Here is a 20,970-nt window from a genome sequence, read left to right as displayed (position 1 = left end):
AGTTCCGAGCCGGCCCAGTCCCCCCAGAGCTCTGTGTGGGCTCGTACCTCCTGAGGCTTCTCTCCACTGGCTGTGCTCCACTTGATCTGATAGACAACCACGTCCGAGGCAGCGACAGCTTCCCACTGCAGGCGGAGGCTGTTCCCGGAGAGCTCGGTGACCTTCAGGGCGCGTGGAGGGGGGACCTTCACTGAGGGGTGCACAAGGAACAGGAGCTGAAGTGCAGGCTCTGACAGCACCATGTCAGAGCCAAGGTGGGGAGCAGATGGCTGGGGAGCAAAACATCAACCAAGCAGATGTCTGAGACCAGCCTGTCTGTCGCTTCTTCAGACCCGTGTGACAACAGGCATCAGGACAGACAGCCGTAAATTATTTCTAAAGCCCTAATTAAGACAGGTTATCTCATTTACAGAAAGCACACATATCACATCAGTTTTGTAAAGGGAAGAAGGCTAGGATGGCTCTCAAGGATGCAGAGGTTAGTGATACATCATGCTTTTCTTCATTTGCTTCTTTTCTTTATCCCTTCCAGCTCATTTTGAGCATAACACAGTTGGATGTATTCCACACACAAAGAACAGCAGCCATCTGTGCTCTGTGCAAGGTCACGAGCTGCTGGGGCCAATCTTCAAAACTTCCAAGTTCAGAGACACACAAACCAATTTTGTCACCTCTTACTGAGACCAGAAGTGTTTCTGTTCCTTACTTACAGGTGGTGACATTGCCAGTAATTGGAAAGGAGTCCCCTTCATCGTACATAGATCTGACACTGATGAAGTATTGCGTGAGGGAGGACAGAGGGCTCAGGACAGTGGATGTTGCAGTGCCAGGAACTTCCACCTGCAGTGGGGGAGTTGTGTGAGTATTGTAAGAGACAGGCTGAGACACTTGGACTTGTTCAGCCTGAAGAAAAAGAGACTCTGAACTGCAGCCTTTCAGTATTTAAAGGGATTTATAGGAAAGATGGGAACAGATTTTTTTTAGCAAGGCCTGTTGATATAGGACACGGGCTCCTGGCTTTAAACTAAAAGAAGTAGATTCAGATGAGATATAAGGAAGACTTTTTCAACAAAGGTGGTAAAACACTGGCACAGGTTACCCAGAAAGGTGGTGGATGCCCCATCCCTGGAAACATGCAAGGCCAGATTGGATGGGGATCTGAATAACCTGATCTAATTGAATATGTCCCTGCTCACTGCAGGGGAGTTGGACTGCCTGGTTATGGATGTTCCTTCCAACCCAAAACATCCTGTGATTCTAGAGGGTACAGCTGCAGAGAGGTCAGCATGTGGTCATAACTGCAGCAGAAGTGCCCATTTCCGAGTTAAAACTCTGCCAGCACACAAGCTCTCCCTGAACCACACAGCTGAAGGAGAGAACAGGACGTTATCCAACTTCCCACGTTTCTCTTCCTCCCCCCAGCCCTTGAGGACTCACCTGTCCAGCGTTGCCCCCTCTGCTAGAGACATAAGTGACGTGGTGACCCCGCACGGCCGCGGCTGCCGCCTCCCAGCTGACCCGCACGGACGCGTGGCTGAGCTCGGAGAAGCTCAGGTACCTGGGGGGACTCAAGGCCACTGCAACAACAGTTAGTGACAGCACCCCGAGCCTTCACAGGCTGCACCAAGGAGGTGCCACCCACTGCCTCCTGCTGCTCTGAGACGATCCCACTGTGAGCTAAGAGGCTCATTCACTATGCAGGAAAATATTCCCTTTATTCAGTACCACACAGGTTATGAAGGGCTGCTGCAGATTTAGGTGAGGAAACAGACAGATGATTGCCTTTTTCTCCCCCAGATAACAAGAACTACAAGGAACACCTCTTTCAGAAGTCCTTAATTACCAGGAGAGCACCACTCCTTTTTCACAGCTCACCATGCAATTAGAGATCCCCTTGGGGACCAATATTCACTTCAGATCCAGCAGAAGAGTGGCAGCATGTGTGCAAGCCACATGCACAACATGGGGAGCACCTCATTTAACACATCTCTCCTGCCCTGAGTGTTTAATAGCAGCTCAGCAGGCAGCACTTACGGGTGGTTTCCTGGATGCTGGCTGGATCACTGGCATCTTCCCCATACATGGCATACACTGCCACAGAGTACCCCGTGCTGGGGGACAGCCCCTCCAGCAGCACCTCGGGCTGGGTCACCTTCACCTGCCAACAGAGAGGGGTTTTAGGGTGCCCTTCAGCTCAAGGGTACCTCCCAGTGCTCTTAAGAGAGCAGGACCTTACAGAGACATGGGCCAAGGACTCTTTGGTTACACTAAGGGGACATCTCCACTCCAGAATGGTCTAAGAATCATTACCACAGAATATCCCAAGCTGGAAGGGACTCACAAGGATCATCAGAATCCAAATCCTCTTCCTGAGCAGGAAAACGCCAAGAATCCCACCATGTGCCTGAGAGTGTTGTACAAATTCTCTTTGGCCCCTGTCACCCTGGTGCTGGGAGCATTCCCTGGGGAGCCTGTTCAGTGCCCAGCCACCCTCTGGGTAAGGAAGCCTTTCCTGACATCCCACCTCAACCTGCCCTGACACTGCTCCAGCTGTTCCCTCGGGTCCTGACACTGGTCCCAGCAGAGATGGGAGCTGCCCCTCATGAGGAATCTGCAGACCTCGATGCTGTCTCCCCTCATTCTCCTCTTCTCCAGCCCCTTCCCCACCTGGGCAGGTGCTCTGCAGTGCTCTGCCTCTCTTGTCCTGGGACACCAAACCCTCTGGGGATGCACAGCACCTCCTCCTAACCCGCACAGCCCTCTCACACCAAAACGCTGCTCTGGCTTGGACCAGGGGGTATCCCAGAGCTGTGGTCCCGCTTTTCCCAGGCAAGGGAAGCCGTGGCAGAGGCAGGGCTGCTGCCATCTGCTGCCAGCACGGCACGGGCACAGCTCTGCTCCTGCAGAAACACCACGGGCACGTTCAGGAGCCTGCACCCATGGCAGCACAGCTTGAAAGAAGATGGGAACATTTTAATGCTGGTTTTGCAGACATCCCATAGGTCTGGAGCATTGCACTCTTGCAGGGAGCGGGTCAGGTGACTGTGGAAATGTTTTTGTATGCTGAAATATAAATTTGAGTGTTGGTGTTGCTTCCAGTGTTCTGAATCTTAGAAAAAAAACCCACGATTGTGCCCTGAAAGCAGAGTATTAATTGTTTTGTTTTGAAATTGCCCCTATTGCTGTGCATTCAAAGGGGGAATCTTAGTCAAGAGGCAATAAATGTTCCTCCCCACACACTTTGTTTTTTAAAATTCATGTCCTCAGCTTACAGATACTCCAGATAAGGCATGCATCCAGATAATGCACAACAAAGGGTTCTTAGATGTTTTTAAGGATTTTCCATTCATCAACCATTGTTTTATTCATCTGCAGTGTTGTAGGTCTGTGTTCAGATGTCGGTAAAATCCGCCCCAGCACATCTTCAATTAACATTTAAAGATACACACAGTCAAGATGTTTATGTACAGCCTCAAGGATACAGTGATTACACTTGGGGCTACAAGGATGTGAGTTCAGTACCTTTTTTTCCAGGGCCCCAGGAGGCAGCCATATTTCTCCCATGCCTTAATTTCCCACATGAAATTAACATTCAGTTATAAATCGTTTTAAGACAAATCATAAATCTTTTATGAAAGCTGTTTCTGCCAATAGTTCTGACACTTTTTTTTTTTCTTTGACCACATGATCCCAATTGCCGAAGCTTAGAGCTAGCACTAAACTCAGCCCAGACAGACAAAAAACCGATATTATCACTGCTGTCACAAACTCTACCTCTGTTGTATAGTCCTCTGCTCCATCAGGGGCTGCAGAGCAGAGCACCAGGTAGTGTGTGGCACCCTGGGCTGCTTTCCAGCTCAGCCTCAGACTGTTGTGGCTCAGCTCAGAGACGCGCAGGGAGCGAGGGGAAGACAAAGGCACTAAAGAGAAAAATAAGGCACAAAGGTACCTTCAGTTATGAGGTCTGAAACAACTCAAAACCCAGGGGACAAACCTGGCTTTACAACAGCTGCTGCAAGCTCGTGGGCACCTACCCCGTGTCTAACACAGTCTCTATGTTACAGAGAGTTTAATTCACTTGGAGACCATGGGTTAAAAACAAAAACCAGCAAAGAGCTGCAATATATTTCTAGCAGGGTGTGTTACTGCCACATTCTGTTTTGCAGAATGACAAAGGTGGAAAGGATCCCTGGAGGTCTCAGTCCCAACCAGCTGCTCAAAGAACAGGTTGCTCAGGGTCTTGTCTGGTTGAGTTCTGAGAACCTCCACAGATAAAGAGCTGTAAGCAGGCTGAACTTGAGCTGGGAAATCCACAAGGCAGTCTCCAGTCTGAGATGGTCAGAGTGATCTCTGCTCACCTCCCACCACCAGCCATCAGCACAATTGTCTCTACTCACGACCTACGTGTGGAGGTGACGCCTCTCAGCCCGTCCCCCGCGGCTGTGCCGTACACGGGGATCACCGACACCAGGTACTCCGTGTGCGAGGTCAGGTTGGACAGCTGCACAGAGGACACTGCTCCCTCCACAACCACCTGCAGGCACAAGGCAGGGCTGTCAAGGCAGGGAGGTGCTCTTCAGCAATGGAATGGCTGAACTGGCCATCCCTGGCCACTGTGGCTCCTCCGTGGTAGATCTGTGCACGGAAACATGAAGCCCAGGTGTGCTCTGTGCTAGGTAAAATCTCTCCAAAACAGAGATGTGAGAGGCAGAAAGGATTCCTGTCCTCTAAGCCCTGAATTTGTGCAAACACTGAGCACAAGACTCTAGTCATGCTCTCACTGAAATCAATGGAAATTCATCCACAATTTGGATTTGCTATTTTAAATCATATCCATCACAGATGAGTATCCTTGGACAGCTCTCTGTACCTGAGCATCCTCTTTGAGTCAAAACACATGATTCAGGGAGGGGATAACACTGGCTAAGAGGAAAATCAATGTCTTCTATCTCATCACCCTATAACCTCATCACATTTACACTCATTGTGCATTCAGTCTCATCTCTGGCTTAACTGATGTCCCACTGCCACCCTCTTTTTGTCCACCCAAGCCTACTTAAAGTCCCAGCCACCATCTGGAAGCTGTGTCAGTCTCAGGTGTCCAGGGAAAGGTCTCTCACCTCCTTGGGGGTCCCCCCCTTGGATGGGTAATACACAACCCTGTATTTCTTTGGGGGCCTCAGAGGAGGGCTCCAGGCCAGGTGCATGCTCTTGGAGGTCACAGCAGATATTTTCAGGTCAGTTGGGCTGAGCTGAGAACCCGTGTTCACAGGGGTGTCTTTCACAGTGCTGCCTAGGAATTAAAAACACAGTTATTTTCTTATATTCACACTTCTCATGCCAAACGTACTTTCCAGCTCATAAATGTGAGTGACATTTTTCAAATCAAGTTGCAGTCTCCTTCCCTACAGAGTATAGAAACTGTACCAGACTGCTCTGAAATATTTTAAAACTGGGTGTACAGAGAACATAAATACTCCATAAAGAGCAAGCTGTGTATTTTGCTGGGTGCTGCAAATAATTCTTCAACACAAGTCTGCGTTCCTCAGTCATAAAAATTGGCCAAAATTAACAAGCAAATATTACTTTGTTTTCTTTTTGGAGAAGCTCATTTCTTTTCAGCCTAACCTTCACCTTTGTAAAATGTCTAATTATGTCAAATACAAAGAAATAAGAATAAATTCATTTGTTTATATGAATGTCCAGAGCATTAAAATAAAATTATGTTTGGAATTTAGATGTTCTTATTCTGTTTAGGTCAATCTTAGAGCAAAAGGAGATAGAAATATGTACATGATATTTCTCCTGAGGATCTAAGCTAACATCTGGAGTGGTTCTTCGTTCTCTTCATCATGCAAGCTGCTCCCCAGCAAAGGAAAGAAATGGCTGCTTGATTTGAATTTGAAAATGCCTTAGAAATTCAACATTCAAAGTTCAGTGGAGAAAACAAAACATGTGTTTTATCATCTCCTCATCCTACTCCACATTTACCCCATACACTTTCCCTAGTATATTTCATATTAGTTCTGCTTTTTCTGCCTCTTTTTGGTTGGAAGAAACTCAGAAAAGGAGATGGTTACAACACATTTATCACACCACATGACAAAGAAAGAGGGAAAGGAAGCCCCTTCTCCCTGTAATGGTAATTGCTGTCATTAGGTGATTTTTTCCTCCAAGAGGAAGGGGGACGATGAGCAGCAGGAAGCTCAGCCCTCTCCGAGGAGGTCCCACTTCACCTGTGTTTTCCTTGTGGCTCCTCTCCTTGATCCTGGTGCAGAGGACCCGTGTGAGTTTGCCCACCAGGGAGCTGAGCAGGGGGAAGTCCAGCACGTTGTACACGGTGAGCTCCAGCGGCTCCGAGGCCACCTGCCTCAGCTCCGCCTCGTCCGCGTTCTTCACCCCTGCGGCCAGAGAACGAGAAGCTCCCAGAGATGAGCACAGGGACTCCCACAGATGGGTTCACCACCCCCCTGCTCTCCAAGCACAGCCTCCCCATCTCTGCACTGCCTCAGTGGTGTCTTTAGTGGCCCTGGGCTTTCCTGCAGCAGCCACCTCAGCCCAGCCTGGGAAGAGCTTTCAGCTCACAAGTGGCCTGGAGACAGCCTGGTGAATCTTCCTTCTGTTTTCCTGCCTCCTCACCACTTGCAGGCTTTGCTATCAGAAAGGTAGATATTTCTCAACCCGAGAGGCAGCTGGCATAAATGGATGAGGGACTGAATGAACAAACAACCATTTTATATTTATGAGGTGCCAGCGCTCCCCACAGAGCTCCTGTTGTTCATCAGAACATCACATTGCATTTCAACAGAGCCAGGGATGAGCAAAAAGCAGCCCATTTATATAACAGAACTTCTCCATCACACAGCATCCTCCATCCCCATCCTTCAGCTCCCCCTCCTCATTAACTCTCTGCTGACCAAGCTCCACAGTACAACTCAATTTGCTTCCCAGAGCTAAGTTCAAGGTTCCCCAGCACTGGTCAAGGAGGCTCAGCAGCTCTCCTCCCTCCATAAAAGCCACTTACCTGCATAACCCTATGCAATGAACCCTCACTTGCATGTTCTCAGCATAAATTAGCCCTTAAACTTTTGGAGACTGCAATTTTAGGAGAGTTTTTATGTAACTGTATTGCTTATGTATCAGTTTCCAGCAGACCTCTTGTGGTCCTCAAGGCCAGAGCTGCTCAAGGCCATTCTGTGTCTTGGTGTTGCTGCCAGACAGTGAAAAGCAGATAATGTTGTTATTCAGAGAAATGGGAAGTTGTGAGAGGCAGTAATTATACAGGAGGTCTCCTGCTATGCCCAATACAACGTTCTCTTGCCTAATTCCACTGCTGAGATTATTATTTTCATGGCACTGGTCCCTGAGGCTGCCAAAGGTCTTTAGATGGGAGGTATGAAATCTCTCATGTGAATATTTTCTCCAAAAAAATAAAAAATCCTTTGAAGACACTGCCTGGGCTGAACAAATGAGTTAATTTTCATCTGAGCCACAGTGTAATGAGGTCTCACCCACTACCTCAGTTCTACAGCCTCAGGATGCTTCTGTCAAAGTTGAGGAAACATAACCTTCAATTTGGAGGTGACCCAAAACAGGCTGGCTTTGTCCTACAGCTTATCCATGGCTGTGATCTTACCAATGGCAAATATCTCTATGCCCAGGTTTTTCAAGGTCTGAGCAGCCAGGTTGGCATCATCCTGGGATTTCCCATCAGTCAGGAGGATCACCAACTTCTCAGCCTCCAGCCGGGCACCAGCATCTGGTTTCAGATTCTGCTCCAGGACGTGGGTCAGTGCTAGACCTGGGGAGGGGCAGAATGGAGGTTGTTCCACAGCCTTCCAAAAAACCCCCGTGCCTTTACTGCTTTCTCTGCTCCCCAGTGGCCACAGACCCCACAGAGCACATTATCCATGGGAACAGCTTCCCCCACTGTGGCTGCTCAGAGCCCTGCAAGGTGGAGTTACCTGTAAAGGTGTTGCCACCCTTGTACCGCAAATTCCTGACGGCCTCCAGCAGCTGTTCCCTGGTGGAGTAAGCGCTCAGATCCCACTCGGTGCGGGGGTCACTGCTGTACTGGGACAGCCCTGGGGAAGACAGGAGCTCTGGGCACCGAGCCAGCCCGGGTGAGCTGCAGGAGGCCCACTCTGGGAACCGGGGTCAGCACTGGCAGGGAACATGACACAAAATAATGACAGGGGCTGGGGGTGAGCAGATGGGGCTTGTGACTCCACTTCTCTGCATGGTTCTGAGGAAATAGCATGAAGTTGAGTCAGGGGAGGTTTAGGCTCGATGTCGGGAAAAGGTTCTTCCCCCAGAGGGTGGTGGGGCACTGAACACGTTCCCCAGGGCAGTGGTCACAGTCCCAGGCCTCACAGAGCTCCAGGAATGTTTGTACAATGTTCTCAGGCATAGGGTTGGATCCTCAGGGTGTTCTGTGCAGGGCCAGGACTTGGACCCAATGATCCTTGTGGGTGTCTCCTAAATCAGGATGTTCCACCATCCTGTGATTCTACAGTCCTGCCATGCTGGATGTCATGCGTGCCATGGGATGCCTCAGACCCCACGGGGTGCAGGGGTACACGCCCCTGGCATGATGATCAGAGGTATTTGATGAGGTGTCAAGGTTAATCCGGGTCAAACAATCAGCTGCAAGGGCTGAGAAGGATTTACACCATTTCATGTACAGCCTGGCTGTCAGCATCACTCGGAGCTGGGAGCAGCCCCACTCCCCTCTGAACTCACAGCAGCCCCAGTGAGGCATTGCCACTGCACCCAGTGCTCTGGTGGCTGAGCACCTCTTCAGAGATGGCAGCAAATCACAAAAGTATCTCAGCATCACCACCAGACCTAGGGCTGCCCAAGGACAGTGCTTCTGTTCACTGTGCAGATATTTTTCACAGCCACTAGAGGCCAGAGCTTGCTGCCAGATGGGAAAAGCTTCCAAGAGCAGCTCTAGGGGCCCATCCTAAAGAGATAACAGCTCCCAAGAGGAGCAGATAACCACAGGGACAAGAGATCAGCATCCCAAGGTCAGGAAACTGCAGCATGTCCTACCTACTCTTATCTTGTCTTCTGCAATACTGAATGGGGAAATCAAATTGCTCAGGAACTCCTTAATGAGCTTGAAATTGTTGCGCCCGATGCTCCAGGAGCCATCCACAAGCAGGACGATATCGATCATTGCAGGAGTGTCACACTGAAACTGGGAGCCTGGAGGGAAAAGGTTTGATACTGAGAGAAGCAATTGTAAGGAGGAAAACCTGCTAGAATTTAAAGATAAAAAGCAATTGTGCTGTGCAAGGCCTTGTCTGGATGGTGGAACAGACCATCTGCCAGTCTGGCACATGACAGCATCCTGTAAAAACCACGGAGCCAAGGATAACCCATCTCAGCACCTCGAAATGGAGTGGTGTGCAGCTGCACCTCTGCAAAGAAGGGGTTAAAGCTGTCAGGAAGCGTGTGCTAACCCAAGCACTGCTCTCTGCAAGCTGTCAGCTCCATTCCATCTCTGCCCCAGCCCAGTGCTTCCTTTTATCTAGCCTAAGTCTCCATGAATTGCAGGTGATTGCTTAATTCCATTCCATCACGAGATCCCCTGTGGGCTACAATTATTTCATGGCTTTATATTAAATCAAATCACTCCATAAAAACCTGCTGGCACCATGGATACTCCAGCTCTGCCTTCCTCCCCACCCCAGGCCTTCAGCTTAACAGAGGATACGACAAGGCATGTTGCTAATTGAATGCACCTTCCTTGAGTATTTCTCAGATGGGGAATTTTCCATCCTTGGTGGAGGGGAAACAGATGATCCCATTAAGATTTATCAGGCTCCAAGGAGGTATGTCTCCTATCACAGACAGGGATTTCTGCTGGGACAAAGGGGATGCTCTGGCCCATCCCATTCCCACCCTTTCAGCAGAGCAGGGAGCCATCACCATCTCAGCTGAATGTGAAGGGTCCTCATGGATCAGTTATCTGTGAAACAGCCCAGAAGGAGGAGCAGGCCAGGTAACAAACACCCCTGGAAAAGACACCCCTGGTGTCTGGAAAGGAAACACCTTGGAAAGGTCCATGGCTGGGGGTGCTCTGCTGAAGAACACAAATGCTTACATGAATCTGCCAGAAGCAGGGGGAGATGACAACATGAAGAGAGAATGGAGCCAAATCAATTAAAATCAATAAATCATCTGGAAGGAATTTTTGGCCCAACTCCAGCTTTCCTGAGAATTCATGTTGTCCTACAGAGCTCCAAATTTCTCCAGTGAGCTCTGTCAGCTCCCAAAGCATGACCTAGTGATTGGAAGCACAACCAGCAGCACTGTACTCTGGGGGGGCAGAGGGTGGGCTGGAAATTCAGTGAGTGTTAGGGAAATCAGCAGGGAAGAAGGAGCAAGACATGTTTGAGCCCCCTCTCACCTCGCCTCAGTGAATCCTTTGGAGGTTTTTCCTTTCCTGGAGACTCTGGCTCCGCGTTTGCAGGAGTGCGCGGGGATGATTTTGGGGTTGTTGATGTTGTTTCTGTCATGCTGGCCTCCACACTGGGCTGGTTTCTTGTCATTTCTCCTGAGCTCTTTGGCTGAATCCCCTTCTGCCTTTTCTTTTCAGCTCTGTCCTTTGCTGTGCTCGAAAGAGAAAAATTCCATTGTCCCTAACTGTGTTACCCCCATGCAGCCCCACTCCTCAGCTGATTGAAGCCACGTTTGGCACAGGTGTAGGGGTAAAATTCCTGCAGGTTTATGGGTGGACAGACTGACACCACCTTCATTCATACTTCTCTGAGAGGGCTGCATGCCTGCTCGGGAGCTAATGTTAGAAATGGATCACATCAGCAAATTTGTCCTTCCCATTAACTTAAATGATGAAAAACAATGAATGTTTATAAAATATAAATCAGGGAAAACATCCCATGGTACCTCATACCCAGTTGTTCTCCGGAGCTCAGCAATCTGTGACTTCCAAACACCCTGAGCTAGTGCAAGACTTTTTGGATAATGGTCCTGATGGATTTTCCTTCCATTAACAAGTGTAATTCCCTTTTGAGGTCATGGAAACATGAGACTCTGTAATTACAGAGGGTCCTGAGCCAGGGAGGTTGAGGAAATCCTTCTTGTAAAGCACCTGCAGCCAGTCCTGGGACACAGAGCTTAGGGAAAAGCCCAGGGAGAAGCTTGTTCTCCAAGGATCCACATTCAGTTGAAGGATAAGTTTGCATCTGCTGAATTTGGATACCTGCACGTGCATTTTCAGCTTGGCTGGAATGAGGGGCAAATCTTTTTAGGTGCTTTACTGTGTTTCTGTAGCTAAGAATCGTATGCAAAGAATGAGACCAGGCTAGCAAGACTCACTGAAAGATTATCTCTGTAAGGAAGATGGCAGGGAGAAAATGGGAATGGTTTTAGGGACAGCTGGATGCTCCAGCTGTGGTAGGGTGGCACAAAATCCATCCTGTAGGACTCCAGGATGGTGAGAGCACCCACCTGTCTGTGACAGGGCAGTGTTCAGGGGTGGTGGGGAGGCCTCTGCCACCCCACTGTGCTCAGCTGCCAAGCTCCCTGAGGAGGTGAGATTCTTTCCTGACGTATCTCCTGCAGTCCTCCTGTTATTCCTAGTCTGGGATGCATTTTTGAGTTCCTCTACTGTAAGAAGACCAAAAACAGAGAAATTGCACATCTAGAGAGGCCTGTGAACCACAGTCCCTCCCTCATCCCCTGGGTCTTCCCCATCTCCCTTTACAACCTTCCATCCAAAATAGTACCAGGCTCTGTGATTGCCAAGCAGTCTGCAGGGTGTGTGCCAGAGGATGGGCCCCAAGAGCCTCAGGAGCTCTGAGTGGTAAAATTTAGCCCTCTGCACTTACTCACAAATTTCCTCTTGGCAAACAGGGCTTCCTGGGAGCCATTGAGCACGTAGACCTGCAGGGTGTATTCCTTGGTGGGGCTCAGCCCTCCCACCGTGGCTTTGGGAGTCTTGGTTTTCAGCATGACTTCTTGTTCCGAGTCCCCTGAGGTGGGATGAAGCCACAGTTCAGAGCCTGTCAGAGCTTAAATTTAAGCTGACAGTAGCAAAAGCAGCACTGAAATGCAGGGAATGTCTGCCTAGGGACCACAGTCAGCTCCTATTTATGTTTTAAATTTTGAGGAGTGCCCAAATTAGAAAATTACTTCCCACCCAGTATTAGTGCAACTCTCACCAGCTTCCCAAGGAGTTGTTGAGTGAAAAGCTGGTGTAAAAAAAAAGAGTGTAAAGACTGGCAACTGCTTATGGAAACACACAAGTGATTGAGGTCATATGTGGCAAAATGAGGAAGTGACTCGGTGTCTCTGGAGGTCACCACTGGCACTTGGACTCATCTCACTTTTCCCAGCTGTGCTGTCTCTGCCCCATCTGTCTCTAAGGGCAGCTGCTGCCTGCAGGGCACAGCTCATTTCTGGGGCTGGCACTACCTCCAGACCCCTCCACAGCCGTGTCCCGAGCTGTTGGACCCTGTCTGGGGTTGGGATGCCTTGACCAGCCAAGAACTGGTTTCTGTGTTGGCAGGACAGTGAGCAGAGGGAGCAAGGCAGCGATTGCTGCCCCATGGGCTCTGTGCTGCACAAAACACAGGCACAGCAGCTCCCTGAACCCCTCCGACCAGGAAAGGTCTGCAAGCTTTAAATTGTGGAGACGGATTGTTTGTGACCCAGCCATCCCCGTGCTCCTGCCTAGGGCTGGAAACTCCCCAGGCTGCCAGGGAAAGCCTCAGGCATGTGCTGGGAGCGCCAGGGATTCCCTGCATTCCCGGGATGCCCATCAATCCCTGCTGAGCTGGAGCTCTGGGGAGGAGCCGGGCAGGGAAGGAATGAGAAACCTCCTGCTCCAGCCTGGGAAACAGGTGGGGGCTGAGCTAAAAGCGGCTGGATGATCACAGGAGCTGCACTCCTGCCCTGCACATCCCTTTTCCGGCTCACTGGGAAAGCGGCAGCGACTGGGAACCGAATGCCAGCCACCGCCGAGGATGCTCCCTCCCTGCTGAGGGACATGGTGTCCTTCCAACAGCACCAGGTTCAACATCTCAGATCAGGGAGCAGGGGTAGGGAGCTAGAGGGATGAGCCTACCCACACAAATAGGGTCAAGGGCTTCCCCTTCCGTGTCCCCGCAGGAGCTCCCACAGAAGAGCCAGGCAATGAGGCTTTTTCAGTTTTGTCTCACAGAGTCCCAAAGAACAGCGTTTCTGGCTAAACCTTTCCCCCAGGATGAAGAGAGCTGAATTTTATCTCTTTCCTGTGAATGAGTGATAAAGGGCCTGTGCATGGGGTGGCACTACAGAGAGGCTCCTTGGCAATGCTGCACGTACAGCCCAGTGAAACCAGCACTTGAGAGCAGAACAGGCTGTGGAGAACTCCCTCTGCCTTGTCTCTGTTCCCTGAAGGTCTAAGCAATGCTCATGTTTAGGTCCTGTGGTGCTGCAGACAAAGGTGGAGCTCGGTCCCTTCTCTCTCACAGGAATCTCTGCTGGGACTCACGTCCAGGCTGTCAGCACGTACCTGCCATGGGCTTTACCCGAACTTTGTAGCCACTGATGTTCCCTTCAGTCTCTTTCCACTTCATCTGGAGCCTGTCTTCTGAAAGGACAGTGAGTTTCAGCCGGCCTGACCCTGGGGAGGAAGAGATGTGTCCATGCTGTTATGGGTGCAGTTCCTCCCACCAAACCCACATGTGCTTCTCCTCTGAGGACGTGGGACTGGTTGTACAAAGGGAACCTTCCCCACCCCAGGCAAGTCCTCAGCATCCCCTGGGGCTGTGTGGCAGCTCCTGCAGTCCCCTTGCACCTCTACAGGCCTGGGGCCTCCTGTGCAAGGAGTTCCTCGGGTGCTCATTTTAAACCCCTGCAGAAAGGTAAAGCAGATTCCCCAGAGGTGGGGGCTTTCTCTGAACCCTTCATGTCTTGGGGGACTCTCCCCAGAGCTTTCATGCTGAGTGTTTTCTTACAGGAGCTGTGTTCAGTGCAAATATTTGAAATGGGAGGGCAGCAAACAGATAAATGGGCTCAAGCAAGGCTCTTCAATAGGCTTGGGCTGCTGAGAAATACAGAAATTCCTCTGGTGATAGATCCCACACTCCTGCAGAAAGATCATTTCAGAGGCAGCTCCAAGGACCAGATGGGTTTAGAACGAAGATAAAGAAAAAAAAAGAAATAAAGAAAACCTGATAAAGTGTAAATAACAGCTCCTGGCAGGACCATAACTCATGGGCAGAGTTTGCTTGTATCAGTTTGCTGCAGGGAGCTGCAAACTAAATGACAAATCCTGAGGAAAAGAATAGTATCAGACAAGGAGGTAAAGAGAAGAAACAGCACATTCCTTTATCATCTCCAGATTTCACAGCTATCTGTTAACCCCAGCTAGATGTCTGAGCTCATGTGTCACTCCTGGAATCAACGATTCCTGTCACACAAATGTCACCATATGAAACTTTTTCACTCGGCTGGATGCAGGATGGCAACTCAGCAGATTTCTCTCCCCTCCTTCAGACACTGTGCCCAGAGCTGCCTTTCCAGCAGGATGCCCTAATTTGCAGTGAGTGAGCAAGCTGTAAACATCTGCACCCAAGAGCTTCCCCTCATTTGCAGCTGTTACCAATCTCTTTCCCTTTACAATTACTCACAAAAAAATAAATCTCAGGGTGACCTGGAGTTTTTTGCTCAGTGCTGCCAAACTGTCCCCCAGGGTTCCTCAGCTCCCTAATCTGGTCCTGCATGATGCCCAGACACCTCCTGACATCCCTGCCATGATGTCACCACCCAGGAAAGCAGTGAGAGCTGGCAGTGAGGTTCCTGCTTGTCTCTGCCCAACATCTGTGCCTTAACCTTTCCTTGCAGAGACTTCCTGCAGGCTGCCCAACAAGCAGATAACTATTCTGGGGAAACAAAGCTCAGATTCACATCTCACCCCAGGCAAATCTGAAGAGGAAGAAAGAAAACAGGGGAAAGAGGGGTGAAGGGCAAAAAGCAAATCCCAAAATCATGCCTAAGAGAAATGGTAAAAGATCATGGAACAATGAGGGGAATTCATCATTAGATTAAACATGGAGCTGTCTTCTTTTGGCCAAATGTGGTCCAGCTCCTTGGGCATCACTCTAGGAGCCCAGAAGCTAAAAAGACAAGAATGTCCCCGGATAGACCAGAAAGGACATCATCCTCTAAAGCACCATTATGTGCTGGATGCAAATGATGCCCAGTGCCATGAAAGCTCCACTGTTTCCTTGCCCTGCGTTAGATGTGCTATTTGATGCTGTAACCTTGCTCTCCAGCTCACAGGGAGATAAGCCCAGGCTTAACTGTACAAGTCTGGAAGATACACAGCAGGGAGACACATCTGTCCCAGCCCTGCAGGGCCACCACCTCACTAGAAACCTTTGTGCTCTTCGATAGAGCGCTCAGACATAACAAAAACGTGGTTCTTCCACATCAGAAAGGCTGTGCTGAGGTGCTGTAGGGATTTTCTGGTCCCTCTGGGAAGCAGGATGATGCAGGAGGAATCAGGTATGATGATACAGGATGATACAGATGTTGCACCACATCTCACCACAAACACCCAAAGCAGGAAGGTGCAGTATCTAAAGAAGCAACAGCCTATTCCTTCCTATTTCTCAGGCTCCCACAGATCACATAAGCCCCTCATTGCTTGCACAGGCTGAAATGCATCCCTGATGCAAGGGAGTGGCTGAACTGCTGCCAGAGATGAGGAAAGGCCTGGTGGGGTGGGGAGGGAGCGTGGGGCTCTCCCCAGATGGGGCCCCTGACCCCTCATCTCTTCATGCTTGGGAAAGGCTGTTTGGAGCTTCACCAGCAGACACCAGAGCAGAGCAGCGCCCTGGAATCCTGCCTGTCTTTGGGAATGCCCCTCACAGTGGTGCCACTGCCAATGGGAAGGGCTGGGTATCCCAGGGGACAGACAAACCCTAGGGAACAGCCCCACAAGGGCAGGCAGCCTCCTTACCTTGGCCCACTCGTCCCCAGACATGGCTCACCACAGGCAGGCAGGCAAGAAAGACCCAAATGTGAATCAGCATTGTGACCAGGACCTACAAAAGTGCAAATGTCAGGAAAGAGAAGTAAAAGTTGTATTTCACCACATCAAAATCCAGGTTTTTTTCTGTCCTCATTTAAGGCACCACAAGCTCTGGACATCACTGATGGCACTGAAAGGGTGGGTGGAGAAGAACACACAGGTTTTCCTGCAATCCCTACACACTATTTAATCTTTTTGGTCTCTCCAATATAGCTGTTCAGTGCCTTGGACTAAACTGTGTTTATAAACCTGGTGGGGGACACTCCTCTCCTCCTGCCTGGGCCTGGGGCTGGGCTCTCTGGGCAGGACAATCTCAGAGGTGGAACTCAGTGATGGGCTCTGCTCTGATCATGGAAGTCATCAACACTGGCCAATGATTGGACAGATAGATCCCAGAGTGACTTTTGGTTTAACTGTACAGAAGTAATTAGTTCTGATTATCGTGACCACGATCATTACAAGTATACAGACAGCATGATTCTTGTGTCCCTGGGATGCACACACCAGTCATAAGGGGAAAAGCAGGGAGAGGGGCACTCTGTGGCAGCCAGGATACTCAAACCACAGATTTAAAGACATCAGTTGCTGTGATAAAGCAATTTTGCAGCAGGAGGGATCCACAGACCCAGTGGAGTTTGTCAGTGAACAGTTTACAAAGAAGGGGTTTATTTCTTCTTTCATTCCCAAGAAGTTATATCCAGGACTTGCTGGGATAATTTTGCTTTAATTCATTCAGCTGAACAAACTGAAAGCAGGCAGGACAGACTTCACTATGGCAGAGGATCAGTTTGACTCAGAAATGACCTCTGCAGCATGGCCACAGCTGACTGCCAGCCTCAGCCCATGGACCTTGAGCATCTGCAGTGGGCTTTGCTTTGCCAGCCTGGATTTCAGTGCTGTTCAGTTTGGGTCAGGAACTTCAGGTCAGCAGAAAACCACCCTGATGGAAGCACTGCCAACCTCATCTGGGTCTCAGCAAACCAGGTTTTAAGCACACATTGTTGGCCTTCTGTCATCTCCGTGCTCCACATTTCAGCCTCACTGCTTCTGGCAGAACCAGCCCCTGCACCTCCTGCAGTGACATTTCACTTCCATTCACCTTTTCTATTCACCTTGATGGACAGGTATGCAGAGGCTCCTGGCAAATGCCTGTTTCCCTTCAAAGACAGCAACTTTGTAGTGATTTCAAGGAAAAAATAAATATGCACATGAGTGACCCAGGCATGATCTGTTTAAAGCAGATCTCAATTGCTGGAAGATTGAATGGAAAAACATGCAGGTTGTAACAGGGAGTTGTTAACCACCCTTTTCTGTCTGTGATTATTGAAGATGAATGGAACAACTGCAGTGTAACCGAAGCCTTTAGCCATGGGAAACACTTGCTTTATTTTTCCATCTAATAAAATGAGGTCATTGTTTATAAAAAAACATCAAACATTTTATAGGTGGGTTTCAGGACTCTGACTGTCACCTCCAGGAAAGCAGAGCCTGCCCTGGCTGCAGAAGTGTGTGTGCCAAACAGCAGCAATAAGTCATCATTTCTCAAATTCCTTGAACTAAAATTTCATTTTGGCCATTTTGCAATGCCACCAAACTGCTCCTGAGGTCCTTGAAACTTCTGTGCAGCTCTGCTGATAAACAGGATGCCAAATTCTGGCAAAAGCACTGGATAGAGTCTGATCTTTTCATGTTAGCCAGGGTTATATGGGATCCAAAATCCAGAAAAATGAACTCCTCCAGCCTGCACTGATCCAGGCTCTGATTCAGGCAGGAGCTTCCACCCTGTGCTGCCAGTAAGGATGAGTTCAATATTATGGAATCACAGACTGGTTTGGGTTGGAAGGGACCTTCAAGGTTGTGTTCCATCCTCCTGCCACAGGCAGGGACACCTTCCACTGTCCCAGGCTGCTGCAAGCCCCTTCCAGCCTGGCCTTGGGCACTGCCAGGGATGGGACAGCCACAGCTGCTCTGGGCACCCTGTGCCAGGGCCTCCCACCCTCACATTAATTCTGGTTTTAACCCAGACTGGGCACAGGTAGACCCCAGGGTGGGGATCTGTGACTAAAGCCAGAAACAGGGTCTTCATCTCTTCTGCCATCTCAGAGGCAAACCCATCACCATTCTGCCTCTTCTCCAACATTCATTTTCCTACCTGTAAATCAGGGATAACAAGTGCACTTGTCTGAAGTGGTGGAAGACACACATCTGGAGGAGCTCCCTCTCCACACCTCACCTCCCACATCCCAAGCCCAGGACTCTGTGGTCCCTCCCCATCCACTTCTGCCATCAGTGGTGCCACCAGCCAGCCAGGCTGAGTGTGGACCCTGGGGCTGAGGGGACAGCAGCCTGCAGACAGGCAGGGAGCCCTCAGCACGCTGGAGCCTCTCTCCTGTTACTCACCCCCAGGGAAGGAATGTGGAGACAGCAGCACATGGAGCAAGTGGTGAGTATTTCCAGGGCCTGGAAAATAGGGGTGTGTGGGGGACACACCACTTTCCACTTGCTCCAGCCGTGTGCTCAGAGGAGATTTGGAGGTTAAGGCAGTCAGAGATCTCCTTTTTTGTACAGGAAATTTTACAAGTAGTCTCTTTACTTAAAGAAAAAAATATGCCTGCCACATATTTAAATCAGCACAACTAAAGGTGAGGATTTGGAGGCAGTGTGAACTATTTCCATCTTCCACAGTCACAGTTTGGGGACATTTCATGATGCCAGAAGTCATCACTGCCTCTGCACAGAAGTGCTGGCAGGAGCAATGTCACCTCGTGTCCCACTCACACATGAGCAGCACAGGGACAGCCCTGCAGAAGAGACAGGGACCAGCAAGGCAGCCAGCTGCAGGGAATAAATCTGTCCCACATTCCCCAAGTGCTTTGCTGGTTAAAGGACCTAAAACAGACTAAAAAACACAAATTCATCCACCCCTTTCTGTTTTCTCCTGAAAAGTTCCTCTATCTCAGTTCCACCGTTGAACAAAAGGTCTCAAACATAGCAGAAACATTAAAAAAAAAAAAAAAAAAAAAAAAAGTCAGGAAAAAGTTTCACTTCTAGGCTGAGCTTTTGCAGCTCCCCCAGCCCATCAGGCTGAACTCACCCACAGCTCCAGGTGGGAAAACCCACACAGGTCACAAACCCTTCCAAATACTCTCCGGCAGCAATACCCTGCAGTTTTATGTTATCAACCACAAAACAGAAGGAAAAAAAAAATCGAAGCAAGAAACAAAGTGCATTTCTCCCAGCCCCAGCCCCTGAAGAGTCACCAAGGCAGAGCTGGCAGTTTTTAGACCGGCAGGGAATGTCCCGATGACCAGCTCCAAGCTTCCCGGAGAGCAAAACCCTGCAGAAATGCCCTTTCTGGGGTAGCCACACATGTCCCAGAGCAGCAGAGCCCCTCCTCGGCATCCCTGGCACCCCAGCCCCAAGGGGAAGGAGCACAGACCTGTCGGAGCCAGGCGGGACACGCAGCTCCGGCTACATCGGGAAGCCGTGCGAGGAGCTGCCCTGGCGCCTCCTCCGCTCCTCGGCGGGATTCAAGATCTCAGCTCCCAGGCGTCAGGAGGGATAAGGAAGGGGAGGGAGAACAGAGGGAGAGGGATGGGATTCCCCCACCTCCCCCTCCACATGCACGGCTTGGCCCCTTCGCGCCGCCAAATAAAGCGTGAAAGGCAGGGGGCTGCTTCTATAGGCAGGAGAGAACAGCTTTGAGGGGCTTTGCTAATGAAATAAAAGAAAATCTCTGTCTGGGAGGCTGCAGGCAGCAAGTGCTGGCTCCCTGCCAGCTCGGGCTGCCCGGGATGGAGTCAGTGCAGCCTCCCTCACACCCCATGGAAGGGCTGCGAGCGCTGAAGGGGAGCTGTGCTGAAGGAAATTAAACACATCTGTAGGTCCTGCAGGGCCAGAGGCTGAATGCTGAACTGGAGCTCACCGTGAGCTGCTACGGGCTCCTCAGCTGTGGATCCAGCCCCGAGCTCCTGCCGGAGGGATCCGAGCACCAGGAGCACCTGGAGAGATGCACAGCTCCCTGCCAAAACTTCTTGTGGGCAGATTTTGTCCTCATTGCCACGAGGAATGGAATGACAGTGACATTTCTCCTTACAGAGGCCAGATTTTCAGCTGTGTCTGCAGGGACTGTCAGCATCAGTCTCCTGTCACAATTTGCATCGCCACTCAGCAGGAAACTCAGATACCTTTGGAAGTGTTGAGTTAAATGGGAAAAAAAAAAGTCATAGTTTTCAAAATATTTTGCACAATGAACAAACACTTGTTATCTCTTTGAAGTTTTATTATATAATCTTGTAAGTACTTAAAAGCATCACAAAATACAGACCAAAGGATAACACCAAAAGGAAGCACTTAAATAATCGAATTACAGAAGGGTTTAGGTTGGAAGGGACATAAGAGAGCATGTTATTCCAACCCCTGTAAAAGGAACTCATTCCATTATCCCAGGGTGCTTCAAGCCCCATCCAACACAGCCTTGAACACTTCCAGGGATGAGGCAGCCACAGCTTTCTCTGGGCAAAAGTGGGCAACAAATTCTTAATAAAACAAAGGACAGAGCATTTTGTACCCCATGGAGAGAGGGTTGTCACTGCCCTATGTGCAAATACCATTAATTACCATTTCTTTAATTCCTAATGGGTTTCTGATGTTGCTCAGAGCTGCTACAGTTTTCTTTCAAAGTAGGAGAGAAAGAAGTTAGCACTTACCTCCTGAGCTTTCAAGGAATTTAGATACAGAATTAAAAATTCCTGCTTTGACACAGAAAAATCTGAAGCTGTTTTCAGTGCTCGTGTTCAGGGTGTTCTTTCCTGACCTGCCTTTCCCAAGGTGACCACACCATGCCTAAATTTTCTGGATTTGACCTTAGTGCAAGCCAAGCACCCTGGGTTAAACCTTTGGGACATCACAGACACCCA

General features: G+C 49.8%; 1 protein-coding gene across 1 annotated transcript in view; it reads right to left on the bottom strand.

Annotated features, from left to right (window-relative positions):
• COL20A1 (collagen type XX alpha 1 chain) overlaps window positions 1-19,903 on the bottom strand; it is a 50,340-nt gene extending 30,437 nt beyond the window's left edge. The window contains exons 1-17 of the mRNA XM_023939673.2: window positions 19,491-19,903; window positions 15,980-16,064; window positions 13,526-13,636; window positions 11,859-12,002; window positions 11,479-11,637; window positions 10,418-10,618; window positions 9,055-9,210; window positions 7,965-8,084; window positions 7,637-7,801; window positions 6,237-6,401; window positions 5,121-5,293; window positions 4,405-4,534; window positions 3,775-3,920; window positions 2,035-2,158; window positions 1,438-1,577; window positions 711-840; window positions 48-190 (exon numbers count right to left, since the gene is read on the bottom strand). Of these exons, the coding sequence (XP_023795441.2) occupies window positions 48-190; window positions 711-840; window positions 1,438-1,577; window positions 2,035-2,158; window positions 3,775-3,920; window positions 4,405-4,534; window positions 5,121-5,293; window positions 6,237-6,401; window positions 7,637-7,801; window positions 7,965-8,084; window positions 9,055-9,210; window positions 10,418-10,618; window positions 11,479-11,637; window positions 11,859-12,002; window positions 13,526-13,636; window positions 15,980-16,052 (2,280 nt within the window). The 5' untranslated portion in view covers window positions 16,053-16,064; window positions 19,491-19,903. The remainder of the gene's footprint in view (window positions 1-47; window positions 191-710; window positions 841-1,437; window positions 1,578-2,034; window positions 2,159-3,774; window positions 3,921-4,404; window positions 4,535-5,120; window positions 5,294-6,236; window positions 6,402-7,636; window positions 7,802-7,964; window positions 8,085-9,054; window positions 9,211-10,417; window positions 10,619-11,478; window positions 11,638-11,858; window positions 12,003-13,525; window positions 13,637-15,979; window positions 16,065-19,490) is intronic.
• Between the last annotated feature and the right edge of the window lie 1,067 nt (window positions 19,904-20,970).

This window comes from Cyanistes caeruleus, chromosome 16, assembly GCF_971803275.1.
Source record: "Cyanistes caeruleus chromosome 16, bCyaCae1.hap1.1, whole genome shotgun sequence".
In the NCBI taxonomy this organism is placed as follows: Eukaryota; Metazoa; Chordata; class Aves; order Passeriformes; family Paridae; genus Cyanistes; species Cyanistes caeruleus.
Note: the sequence above shows the minus strand (reverse complement) of the source record. Positions and strands in the feature narration are given on the sequence as shown.